The 12,500-nt window shown below is 41.4% G+C and overlaps 2 protein-coding genes across 2 annotated transcripts in view; one reads left to right on the top strand and one right to left on the bottom strand.

The window, feature by feature from the left end:
• The window catches only part of LOC308399783 (receptor-type tyrosine-protein phosphatase C-like), a gene marked incomplete at its 5' end in the record, with an annotated part of 42,809 nt that extends 40,254 nt beyond the window's left edge, over positions 1-2,555 (top strand). Inside the window, 6 exons of the mRNA XM_080887217.1 lie at positions 1-19; positions 173-390; positions 503-563; positions 686-797; positions 961-992; positions 1,562-2,555. The exon at positions 1-19 is cut by the window's left edge and continues 119 nt beyond it. Coding sequence (XP_080743343.1) covers positions 1-19; positions 173-390; positions 503-563; positions 686-797; positions 961-992; positions 1,562-1,644 — 525 coding nt within the window. The 3' untranslated portion in view covers positions 1,645-2,555. The remainder of the gene's footprint in view (positions 20-172; positions 391-502; positions 564-685; positions 798-960; positions 993-1,561) is intronic.
• Positions 2,556-7,393: 4,838 nt separating this feature from the next.
• The window catches only part of nek7 (NIMA-related kinase 7), a 63,353-nt gene continuing 58,246 nt past the window's right edge, over positions 7,394-12,500 (bottom strand). The window contains exons 9-10 of the mRNA XM_080886931.1: positions 11,075-11,188; positions 7,394-9,078 (exon numbers count right to left, since the gene is read on the bottom strand). Coding sequence (XP_080743057.1) covers positions 8,968-9,078; positions 11,075-11,188 — 225 coding nt within the window. The 3' untranslated portion in view covers positions 7,394-8,967. The remainder of the gene's footprint in view (positions 9,079-11,074; positions 11,189-12,500) is intronic.

Below are 12,500 nucleotides of genomic sequence, written 5' to 3'. Positions count from 1 at the left end.
CTGCAAACTAAGGTTGGAAGTAAGTAATCAAACTTTTTATTACATAATGTTAGAATTGATTTCTCACTGGATATTTGAGCAGTGAAGATAAACAGGAAGGAAACGCAGCAAAGGGTCGCAGGTCTGTCAGTTTTTTACTTTAAATATGGCTTCCTTTAAATTTCTCTTACAGCACCTGCTGCAGTCACTGAGCTGAAATTACATGTTCACGAACATAATACGATCAAAGTGAGCTGGCACAGACCCTCTACATTCAACGGACCTGAGGGAAAATATATAATACGTCTAAATACAGCTGATGATAAGGAAGTGACAAAGAAGGAGCTAGAAGGTACAAAATATGAAGTCGAATTCAAAGATCTGAGCTACTCTACGAGCTACAAAGTGAAGGTTTGTTAAATCCAACATTTTTGGTTTAATAAAGAAGATATTATGCTTATAAATATTATTTTAGACTCCTGAATGTTGTAATTCACAGTGAACTGACATTCTGTCTTTAAAGGTGACGGCTCACAACGGACACTATGAGAGCATCCCTCAAATAAGTGAAATCAGCACTTTGTGTACGTCCTGTTTTCATTAATGATACAGTTTACTGACATAAATGCTTCGTCTCATTTTAAGCACACATGTTTCTACAAATGTTGTCTTTCACGTAAATGTAATTTTTAATATTATTTCACAGACAACGACAAAGCTGTTATTGGGTTTCGTGTCTTCCTCTTCATCGTCATTGTTCTGGCTTTTCTTTTTATCACCTACAAGTTCTACATTCAGAAGTTCAGAACGTCCACAAAGTAAAGTCCACGAGTGCTTTTTCTACACGTCTGACTTTCACTTTGTTCCACTTTATTTTTCATTTCTAGTAAAGGCTAATGTCATCATTAATTTATGTTTACTGTAGAGCAGAGGCACAGTGATGCATCTATTATAAACATAATCCTTATCTTTCCTCCACAGTGACGTGAATGACGACATGGAACTTGAAGCAAGTGAGTAAAGCAAACATTTAGTGGCTGTTACCAGTGTTGGGCAATTTACTTTGAAAAAGTAATTAATTATAGTTACTAGTCAATTTTTCAAAACAGTAACTGAGTTACAAGATTCTAAAATTAATTGTAGTAATTACTGTTAATTAACGTTTAACCCTCCTGGGTCCAGGATATAATTGGCCATTTTTAACTACTTTTGATTTTCCCTCCACATTTTACCTTTAAAAACTATTTACTTTGCCTTGTTTGGTATCATTCTTTTCAGCACAACCTCACGTGTCTGAATTTACAGTCATCTTTTCATTTTGACATACTGTATTAACACAATTGATCTAAAATCAGATAAAAAAAGAAACATAAAATCAGAGTAGTAAAAGTGATAATTTTCTTTCTGTAACAACCACAAACATGTTTAATGAGTCATATTTCATAACTTTAAATGCAAATATCAATTGTCAATTTTAAAATCATATGTACAAGTTTAGCAAACAGAGTTATTTGCAGCCATTTACCTTTTACCCTTTTTTAAATAACCATCCATCCATCCATCTTCATCCGCTTTATCCAAGGCCGGGTCGCGGGGGCAGCAGCCTACGCAGAGAAGCCCAGACCTACTACACACAATGGAAATGACACCAACTGTGCTATATGAAGTGAAAACATGCACAGTTACAGTTTCAGTGATGAAATATCTCAGGACAATAACTGACCTTGTTTCTGTCAGTGAGTTAAAACTGCAGGATTGTTCATCGCGGTTTAAAGCGAGCCTGGATGATCCAGAATAACATGAGAACTTAGATTTGATGGGCAGATTAATCCAGGTTAATGTTGAATGTGTGCTGTAGCCTGGGGTTACTTCAGCAGCAGCATGGAGATACTTGCTCAGTGATAACAACATTTTGTCATGCCATAGTCCACTTTCACCTTCAGTGTTTTTCTTCTCATCCGTGCGATGCATTCATGGGATTCATGTAGCTGACCCACAGAGGAGGGAGCGTAAGCAGAGTAGCCTGTCGGTGTTCATGGTTAATGTTATATCACATAAACGAAAGGAGACATCGGCTGAAAGTCAAAGGTGATGATGCTGATTAGATTTGCTCACAGGTTTCTTGCTTTAAAGTGTGGAGGGGTCGGAAATCAGCCGTATATCTCATCACACATCTGCTTATATCTTCTTAAATCCAGTCGTCTAAACCCACAAAGAGCAGCACATAGTGCATAATAACAGACTGTACAACTATTATCTGACGTTTCCCCACAGTGCACATGTTTAAACTACCCAGTATCCTTAAACAGCCTCTGAATAACTAAAATATAATATTTCTGATGTGTGGAACTGCGATCAGATTTATGTAGCTTAGCTATTAATCGAGTGCTGATTAATAAGTAGCGCTCGAACAGTGTTTAAATCCACAAGTACTCACAGACCATATATGAAGATTTTGGCCAATGAAAATAGTCTTTCTCTACGTGGGCTAAGCCTCTGTTTTCAGAAAGTCTCCTAGTCTAGTTATACAGAAGAAGTCTGTAGGAAAACAGCGCTCAGCTCCACTGACCTGTGACCTCAGAAAACATCAGGGGTGTCCACCTCCAGGCCTCGAGGGCCGGTGTCCTGCAGGTTTTACATGTGTCCTTGATCCAACACAGCTGATTTAAATGGCTAAATGACCTCGTCAACATGTGACCCAGGGTGAGATCTAAAACCTGCAGGACACCGGCCCTCGAGGCCTGGAGGTGGACACCCCTGCTGTAGACACTCACGGTTGTACGTCTCTCCTGACATCTGTAGTTACTATAATTATTAACCTGTAGCCACTGATTTTTCAGTCCAGGTATTGTGTGATGTGGCGTACCTGAGCGGTTTCCTTTCCTTGTGAACGGCGTCTTGAAGCCACCTTTCCACTGAGACCAGCTGAGGTTCCAGTAAATAGTAGAAAGGCCAACTGAAGGGTCAGATGTGTCTTTCAGTCAGATTTTGAACTCTGCCGAGTTTTAAGCCATTTACTTTTTCACCTTGTTGCTCCAATTTCATGCTGTCGAATTGTGCAATCATTGACATTTTTCATAGATTCAACAAAATAAAATAGAACAATTATTTGTTTTTACTCACTAAACTACCTACAGATACAGTTTAAAATTGGCTCCTTGCTAAGTCGTCTGTTAGATTGAATCACAAAACTGGTTATTACTTTGATTTAAGTGCCTTTTTTATGCTTGATTGACTCATATACAGTGTTCAGTGTTTCAACAAACAAGTTAAAAAAACCCAAAAAAAACACTTTGTATAACTGAGTTTTTCCATATCCTCACCGTACTCTACAGGAGCCTGTATTTAACGCATGGTCTTTGCCTTTGAATTTGAACCTCCTAGGACCTGGTGCCCACATATGTGGACATCATATTTTGGGTTGTCCAGACAAAAATACTAAACTTTAAATTTAAATCCTTCATATGTGGATTCTATTTACCAAAAATCTGGTAATTCTTTGTTTTTACATTCATCAGGTCCCAGTCAGCCCAAATAGCAAAGAGAAATGTAAAAAGCAGAGGTGTGGACTCGAGTCATTAATTTTATGACTTTAGACTTGACTTGAAAAAATGTTCTAAGACTGTGACTTGACTTGGACTTTTACACCAATGACCTGGGACTTGAACCTGTTTACTTGAAAAGACTTGATATTTCACCCCAAATCTAAAATTTAACACACATATTATGTAGAAAGTGTGCACCATTAATTCAATTCATTCATTCCAACCACACTCCGTACGTATGTGGGCGTGAGCTGTAGCACAGCCAATCAGACCTGAGACTTGAGACTTACTTGAGACTTGCAAAACAATGACTTGGTCCCACCTCTGTTAAAAAGCCATGAAAGAGTTCAGGTCCTAGGAGGTTGAATCAGGAGGGTCTGATTACTCAGCCCTGATCGTGACTCTGTAGTTGTAATTTTGTAAATATAAAAGTAGAGTAAATATCCTGATTGTTTTCGTGCTTTTGCTGCATATTAACATATTTAGATTTTGTTTTGCCGTCTCATCTGATCTGAATGTGTCCTGCAGCCACTGAAACACCCGCTGAGCCTCCACAGTGCGAGTAGCATTTAAAAACACACTAATCTTGTTGCCAGAGGCTGATGTCATTAGTCTGATCTGTGTAAATTCATTCAATAGTTCTGATGGATGTGAGAGGAAATGCATTTTTCTTTGTAACACCAGCTGACTCGCTCTATAAACCATATTAATAACCCTACTTGTCAGAAGCATTTCCTGTTCTTTTCATAATACCATATCAAATGTATATACATCTTATTCTACATGTTGAATGTCACCACTTGGATAGTCTTCTGTTATACAGACAATAGTAATGCCGTCATCACTGTTATCTGTGTCTTCGCCTTCATCGTGTCTTCGGCCCTGGCTGTGGGAGTCTACAAGATCTACCATCTGAAATGCATCAAGTCCAGAAACTAAACAGCCGCAGACGCTTAACAGAAGAGACGAGTCTGATGGAGCCGATCCACGTGTCGTATACTTTGGTATCAAGTTCATAAATAACATAATGACCTTTCTGACACATCTTAAAGATTTTTTTTTCCTTTTCAATTTTGACATCATAGTATAATTCTTTTTATAAACAGAAAAATTAAATACTAGCTTCCATTAAATAAAAGCAAAAGTAAACATGGAAGTGTAGCAGAGGGTCTAAATACCTTTAGATGAAATGATTTGTTAACATTTTATTTTTGTGCTTTTATATTTGAAACTATTCTGTAGAAAAACTTCAACCCAGTGGATGACATCAAAGGTTCTTTTACAGCAAACTTGATACTTGTTACATTTATACAGTGATTTCCTGTTTGTACTAAAAATTCTTATAATATGCAGCGATTCTATCAGTAAATAACACTGAAATGATGTCAGTGAGTTCAGTTTTCAGGATGAGCCTAATTTATCTGCACAGATGACAAGTTGAGCTGAATTGAACAAATATGAGGAACGAAAGTTTTCTGAAGTACAAACCAATGAAAGTTACAACTTACCTTTAAGCTGGAACACTGTGGTATCCTTACAAGGGAAATATTAAAGTTCTTACTTTGAAATGAAGTAAAAAGGACCAGTTTTACCATCCAGGCCCCTAAAACCCAAAATTAAAACCAGGGTCTCAAACTTACATGAGCTGCGGGCCACTGCTGACACTGCAGTCTCATTGGACGGTCGCTTTAGTGTTCAAGTAGTACAAAAAACAAGAAAACACAGAAATATTTCAGATTTTTTTTTTTTTTTAACATTTCAAATATCTCTTTAAGAACTTATTTATGGACCACAAGTAGGAGTGACATGGGCCACAAGTGGCCCCCAGGCCGCATGTTTGAGCCCTGTGACCTGTAGCTGTGCTTGTGTTTTTGCAGAGAAAGCACGTTTGTCACAATTGAAACCTTCTCCAAGAAAAACAAGACAAAAGGAAGAAAAATGACATTTGAAAGCTTTATTACATCGAGTTTGCGTACAAGGCGTGTCACGGGTATGTTTCTGACATGAAATGTTCACTGAGAAAACTAAACTAACAAAACAATAAATATCAATTACCAGTACTTTGCATTGTGGCCGACACCTGGACTCTTCAATACTATGCTGAGGAGGACACGTGGAAGATAAACAGGGCAAAGCTAAAAGAGGCACAGTGGAGCGCTGCGATGCATCAAGACAACACGAGCGCCGTGATGGTTAAAGTGACCGAGCGCTGTGTGAGGACCAACAGAAGATTTTAACAAAGTATTAACATTTGTTCCGCATCTGCGGCGCTCTGCTGCTGTTAGAAATGCACTTTAACATAAATGATCAGGTGCCTTAGTTAGATATGCTTCAAAGAAAAAGCATAAAATGCCCTAAAACACTGAGCGTAGGAATTCTGTATAGCATCAAAGCAAAATATTTAATAAAAATAGTGCCACAGCTCCTTTAAAAACTCTAAAATACTGCAATGTTTTGGTGCTACACAGACGAGATTAACAGGACTGCAGGTGAAGATGATGAAAATTTAAGAGAGCAGAAACACTTTTATCGCCATGGGAACGTAAAACAACGAAGGAACAAAATCTAGGACGAGGTGAACGGCAGCAAACACAAACTGCAAACACAAACTGCAAATACTGCGTTTGCAAGTATCAGACAAATAACTGCAACATTTTCTGTGAACACAAAAGAAGCTGCGCTGCCTCGGACCTGGAAGCTCGGACTTCGTATGTTGACAAAAACAAACATTAGAAACAGAGGACGTGTGAGTTTACAGGGTCTGACGTAGAGCTGGGCGATATGAGATTTTTTCATATCACGATATGTTTTTTTCATTTCAGGCGATAATGATATCTATCACGATATAAGCCAAATAACTATATTTGTAAGATTTAAATGTGCCGTTGCTCACAAGTAAAATGTGAAATAATCAGCAGCTTGTTTTTATTTAAATATTTATTTCCCATAATAAGTTCAACAGGGTAGATGTACTTAAGGAACATGAGACTTTTTCAGATAAATAAAGGCAAATATTGCAAACTACACAAAAGGCAGCCGCTAAAGCGTTTAAGTTTCAAAATAGAACAAACAAAACAGACTAAACTGTCAATTCCACTTAGAAACAAAATATTAATTCTAAAAATAAATCTTAGTTTGTTTTACAGAAGAACAGACAAAACTGACTAACTTTTGTCAATATCAAATAAACTGAGAACTAAAAGGAAATTCTCAATCTCTCCTTGTTGTATAGCTGAGCTTTTCAAACAGTTTTAACAGTTACTTTAGTCTGACAAAAGCCGAATGACGAATTAGCGCTTCCAGTCAGAGACTGAGGCTACGTCCACACGTACACGGGTATTTTTGAAAACGGAGATTTTCCGTTTTCGTTTTAAAAAATAATCCCGTCCACACATAAAGGGAGAAATGAAGGAAAACGCTGCTATGAACATGCCAAAGCAGCAGGTGGCGCTAGATTCCTAACCGTGCCTAAATGTTGGCCAATCAGAAGTCTAGAAGACTCGGTGGGAAAAAGTAAACAAAGCTGGGGCATAGAAGCAGAACCGAGTCGTATGTGTGGAGGGACAGTAACTGTGTGTATATGTAAGCATTTAAACACTGCAGAGAGTAGAATTAACAGTATTGTAGAAATTCATTTCACTGAAACAATAACGTGGCGCACAGTGTGACGCATGCACCAGTTTATTGTATTTCCAGACTTGCTTTCGGCACATTTACAGTGCACGCTACTCTGTTTTTGTCAGACTTGAAATAGCCGAAATACCTTCACACTACGGAGCTTCTATGGCTCTTCCGTTTGACAATCTCTCCGGCGTTGGAACCATCATCTGTTTTCTCTTCGGTCACGCTCGGTTGATTTTTCTAGTCGGCACACTCATTTCCTCCATTACGCGCTGGCTCCATTACCCGCTGGTTGTTTCCCAAACAAACACACGTGTGGCTTGGCACTTGTGCTGTACGTAACAAGTCACGCGACGTGACGCTGCGGCTGTGATTGGTTCGGCTCTGCGCTACTTAATTTGGATTGGCTGACCTTTTTTTCTTTTTTCTTTTTTTTTTTAAGAGGACAAGAGCGGCGAGGTCTATCGCGATAGCTTAATTTCTCTATCGAGTAAAAGTTATATCGCGATACATATCGTTATCGTTCTATTGCCCAGCTCTAGTCTGACGCTAACGTGTAAGACACTGAAATAAAGCAGCGTCGAACCTCGTTTACAGGCTACACCTTCGCTGTATCGTCGCTGTCGTTACGTAAACCACTTCCTGTTTCTATTTAAGTCGTCTGCCTCTAAAGGCACAAACGGATCATTTTAATGGTTTCTTTTGTTATTCTTTGGTGGTGTTTATTTCCAGGTACAGTACAACTAAATGTTTCCCCCTCAGTACAAATTGGTAAAGCATAGAAATCATAAAGATGCTCTCCCACATATAAACCGTCTCCTCTCCTCTGATTGGCTGTTACCTGTGCTGTACTTTTAGCATGGATCAGTAACTTCTCACTTGTTACATAAAAGACACACGCATTGCAACTTACACAGCAGCATTAACGCAGTTTTGTGTAGCTAATGTACTTTTCTGATGGCTCGGACACAAACGAAACTGCAGCTGCAGTTCATCTCTCGTTAGTTCAGTCATGGAGGGAACCGTGTTGGTATCGTGAGGACGTGAACGTCACATGTAACACTGCTGCTGTTACAGTTTCTTTGCCTGCTCGGCTCTCAGAAAAGACACACTGTGATATTTTCAAAGACAATACATGGGCGTCACAATGACTTACATTCAAAGTGTTGTGGAGACATTTGCTCGTGTCCCCCTAGCACAGCTGTAGTCTACCCTCTAAACGATCCTTCCTTTTCTAATACATTCATTAGACATGATCACCCTGCCAGCCTTCCAGTACCAGGGTAAAAAGTGCAACACAACAACACTTCAACCGCAATTAGACTCTGCAGAGTTGCTGTCAATGAGCGAACGTCTCTTCGCTCCATTTTTAGACACTAATTTTATTTTTTGTGCCATCTGAGGCGACTGTAGGTCATCGAGAGCTTTCGAGGTCAAATTTAATGATATTTTGCACTGATCGACTGTTGACTGAACATTGCGCCCACCTCTTTCCAGTACCTCTGCTTTAGCAGTACGTATACTGAGAAACAGTCTGACATGAGCAGAATGACGTGTTTGAAAGCCATAGCGACACATCGGTGAGATACAATACACATTAAAGTCTAGGAAAGGAGCTGCACTGGTAATATAATATATTCTTTACTCGAGGGGAGAAAAGGTTACAGGCTGAACGAGCACTCTGAAAATTAAAAAACGTGTTACTATTGATGACAAGAAACTGGAGCAAGTTTTCTATTAATGAAGACGGACGAGTCCAGCTTGAAAAGCAAGAAGGTCGTGGACAGGAGTTCTGCAAGGCATAGTGTGCGTAACTCTGGGCTTAGCTGCCCTGCGTCATGCTCTGCATGTGTTTGGCAATGTCATACACGTAGGTGATGTCCGGCCTCTTCTCCGGGTCCGGGTTGATGCACATATCTACCAATTTCCTCAGCTGGTGGCGCGGACGGGACAAAAAGAAGAGAAACATTGTCAGAGATGCAGTGAAACAAGATCACACAGGAATTTAGAAGAGCAGCTCTAGACAAATCTAACAGTTGCTAACAGCGCCCTCTAGGTGACCTCTCCCGTCATAGCAACAACAACAGAGCAACAGGTAAGCCGACTGAGACGGAGGCGCGTGGCTGGGGTAGCGCGCTAATCATTTATTGGTCTGCTGAATCCACTGTTACCTGAGCACACCCCCCATATGCACGCACACGCGCGTGCACACGCACACAGCTGCCACTCCGCTGCCATCCGGAGACAGCGCTTCCACTTGAAGCGGCGCGCGGTGGCTGATTGGAGCAGATAGACAGGCTCGCAGGCGGAACAGCCACCGCCATCATTAAAAAAAAAAAAAAGATAATAAAAGACGAGGAAAGAAAGGGGGGAAAAAAAACATCTACATGAGGTCGCTATGGTAACCGTCTGCCGACTTCCCGGCCGCTGTTGCGCGGCGCTCGGGCGAGTTTTGTGTATCGGCGCGCGAGCGTGCGTGTGAGCGAGAAAGTGAGGCAAAGATGCAAATTCAGACAGTCTGAGAATTAGTCGCACAGAATGGAGATGGGGAGGGCGCCGAGATGCAGATATGTAAAATATTCATGTGCGTGTGGGGGGTGGCGGAGCTGGCGAAGGGAGGCGTGTGTGTGGTGGGGGGAGCATAGATGGAGATGGTTAAATGACACAACAAAGATGAGCAGCTGACAGTTTGCTGCCGATCCTTCAGGAGCATTGTTTACATCCAGACAGGCGCTGCAGGCACCCCCCTCATCTCCATCTCTCCATCGCCCTGTCTCTCGCTCCATCATTCCCTCTCTCCTGCGCTTTGTCTTCCTTTCTCCTGGATGGGGGTGACATGTGGGGCAACGCAGAGGCTCAGCGTGGCGCTCGTGTGTGTGGAAAGAGCTCATGTAACAAATATACACTTGCAAGAACTAAAACACTCACACACACACAGAGCAACCACAGAGGCTTAAAACACCTCACAATTAGCCTTTATCAGGCTAATGAGGTAAATACCAGAGTAAAACAAAAGCCTCTCTCTGCAGGGTAAACGAGCTCACTGGAGACACGAACAGCCATTTAAAATGAGCCTCTGCAGACACACTGGCTACAGATCGGCGGCACTAAAGGTAAAAACCACATCGGCGTGCTTTAAAGTCATACCTGACCATGATGGTTCATACAGTTTATTAAACATATCTGAACTGCAAACTCAAACCTAAACCACAAGGTTAGCTGTGGGGTGATGTCAGTTTGCAGTAGTTTCAATAGCACCAGGCCTCAAACATGATAAAGCGCGACGGCATTCTTGACTTTAATCAGATATGAGGCAACTTTTTTTAAACAGTGCAAATCTAATAAATGTGCCAATAACCGAAAAAGGTTCCAATACCTACACGTGCACGTGCGCCTGTGACTCAGCCTATGAGCATTTCACTACACGCATTTAAAAGAAACAGACGGGGGAAACGCCACCCACACAAAGAGGGCACGCAAACAGAAAAACACGCAGATTCATGCACATGTCAGCACTAATCAGCAATAAGGTGATCTTTAACCGCAGCCCGGCTGCATTACGTTTCTGCGCACGGATCAGTCTTCGCAGAATTACGGCAGACGATTTAACGTTGACTAAAGGAAACGTGACACTCTGGCACATTTGGTTTCACCCCACCGTCGAGCGCGGCCAGATGCTTTTGATACGCGCGGCTAAAATTGTATCCAGCCTTCTGATCACAGTCCTGTGCTGCAGCTCAGGCAGACGGGTGGATTTCACCGACATAAAAATATAATTTAAGTGTTCGATATAAGTAAAAGGAAAGTGGCATCAAGAGAAAGAGACAGGGATTTGTATTAAAGACTATGGCGGCTGCTTTACAAACACTGAACAAGTCTATATTTATTCTGTTCCTGAGAAGTAAAAGGCAGCTGATACGAGTACTTACCTCCTCTGAATAGTGATCTGAGGGAAGAGGGGGGTAGTCACACTGTTCTATCTTCTTACAAAGTGAGTAGAGGTTCATCTTATCCCCATAGAACGGACTCTGTAAGGCTGCCATCTGAAGCACAGACATAAGAAGACGTGGAGAGAGACAGAAAGTGGGAAAAAGACAAGAGCAGTCAGTGAGTGAAGTTAAAACGGGAAGTAAAACACCCAATCAAGCTCTCAACAGGTGGCAGGCAGACGGCTCTGCACCCTGTGCTAACAGTAGAGTCTGCAGCTCTGCTACTGACGTGCATCCTATTGATTATTATGGGGATTGGGTGCAGGAAGACAACAAGTCAATATGTAGAGCTTTGTGTACATATCAGCACATCCCGGTCTAAACTTCAGCCGAACCAAAACAAAACAAATCCACTGGAAGCTTCTCGCTGCAGGCTGGTGGACTTTCCTGCGATGCTGACGATGCGCTGCCAGACGAGTACGTATATTTTCTAGAAAACAAACGCAAGCGAGCAGAGCAGAGGCAGGGCAAATGGGAACGAGCAGGAAGAAGGGAAAGCGCATGGAAACCTTTGTGAGTGGAAGGAGGTGAAGGATCCTCGCTGCCTTTCTAAGAATAATGAAAGACGCACGCCATCTTTCCCAGACTCGGTGACTGACTCACTTCCTCTTGTAGAAAGGTGAAGCCTGCAGCACACTTGCATAACAAGCAGCCGCCAAATGCTTACTGTTTTTCTGATTCAGTGCTTTCAAAAACAAGCAGCGTGTAAGTGCTCGGTCATTATCACTGCTGTGTGTGAGAAAGTGCTCAGAGCTTCCTTTTTATTCACGCACCAAAAACACATTAAATAGGAAATTGTGAGTTGCAGTAAGAGTACAATCAAAGTCGAATCACTCCTGGGTGATCTCGTGATCTGTACAGTCTATTTGTGAGAAACACTTCTCTCTTCGATTTGTTTGCTACCTGCAGGCTGCCAATCATGTGTCTGTAACAAAACTAGTGACCGGTACGTGAGCTTATTCCAAACTTCAGAAAAGCAACTGGAAAGAAGAGCGGGCCAATCAGCGGGAAGATTACACCTTACTATTTGAAGCGTTGCTCAGGTGTCCCTCGGAGAAAGTACAGTGTGTGTTTGACAATCTGCTAATTGGTAGCGTGAAAACAGATGAGAACAAAGTCTCCATACGAGAATCCAAATGCAAAGCTTCCACACAGAGTACAGCAGGTTAGTGAGAATACACCACCTTCAGCAAAATGAGAAGCTGCAGAGGAAAATATGTCTGTGTGAATCGGACCGACAAAGAGAAAGGAGGAAGTGTTTGAGGTAAAAGAATAAAGAGGCCATCTAGTGTCACACACAAACTCATTGGATTATTTCAGCTTCCTCACAGACTATTTTTCTGTCTTCATCAGCTAACACGTACAG

Source organism: Rhamphochromis sp. 'chilingali', assembly GCF_963969265.1.
Source record: "Rhamphochromis sp. 'chilingali' genome assembly, chromosome: 7".
NCBI classification, from domain to species: Eukaryota; Metazoa; Chordata; class Actinopteri; order Cichliformes; family Cichlidae; genus Rhamphochromis; species Rhamphochromis sp. 'chilingali'.
The sequence above is the reverse complement of the archived record's forward strand: the minus strand, read 5'-3'. Positions and strand labels throughout refer to the sequence as shown.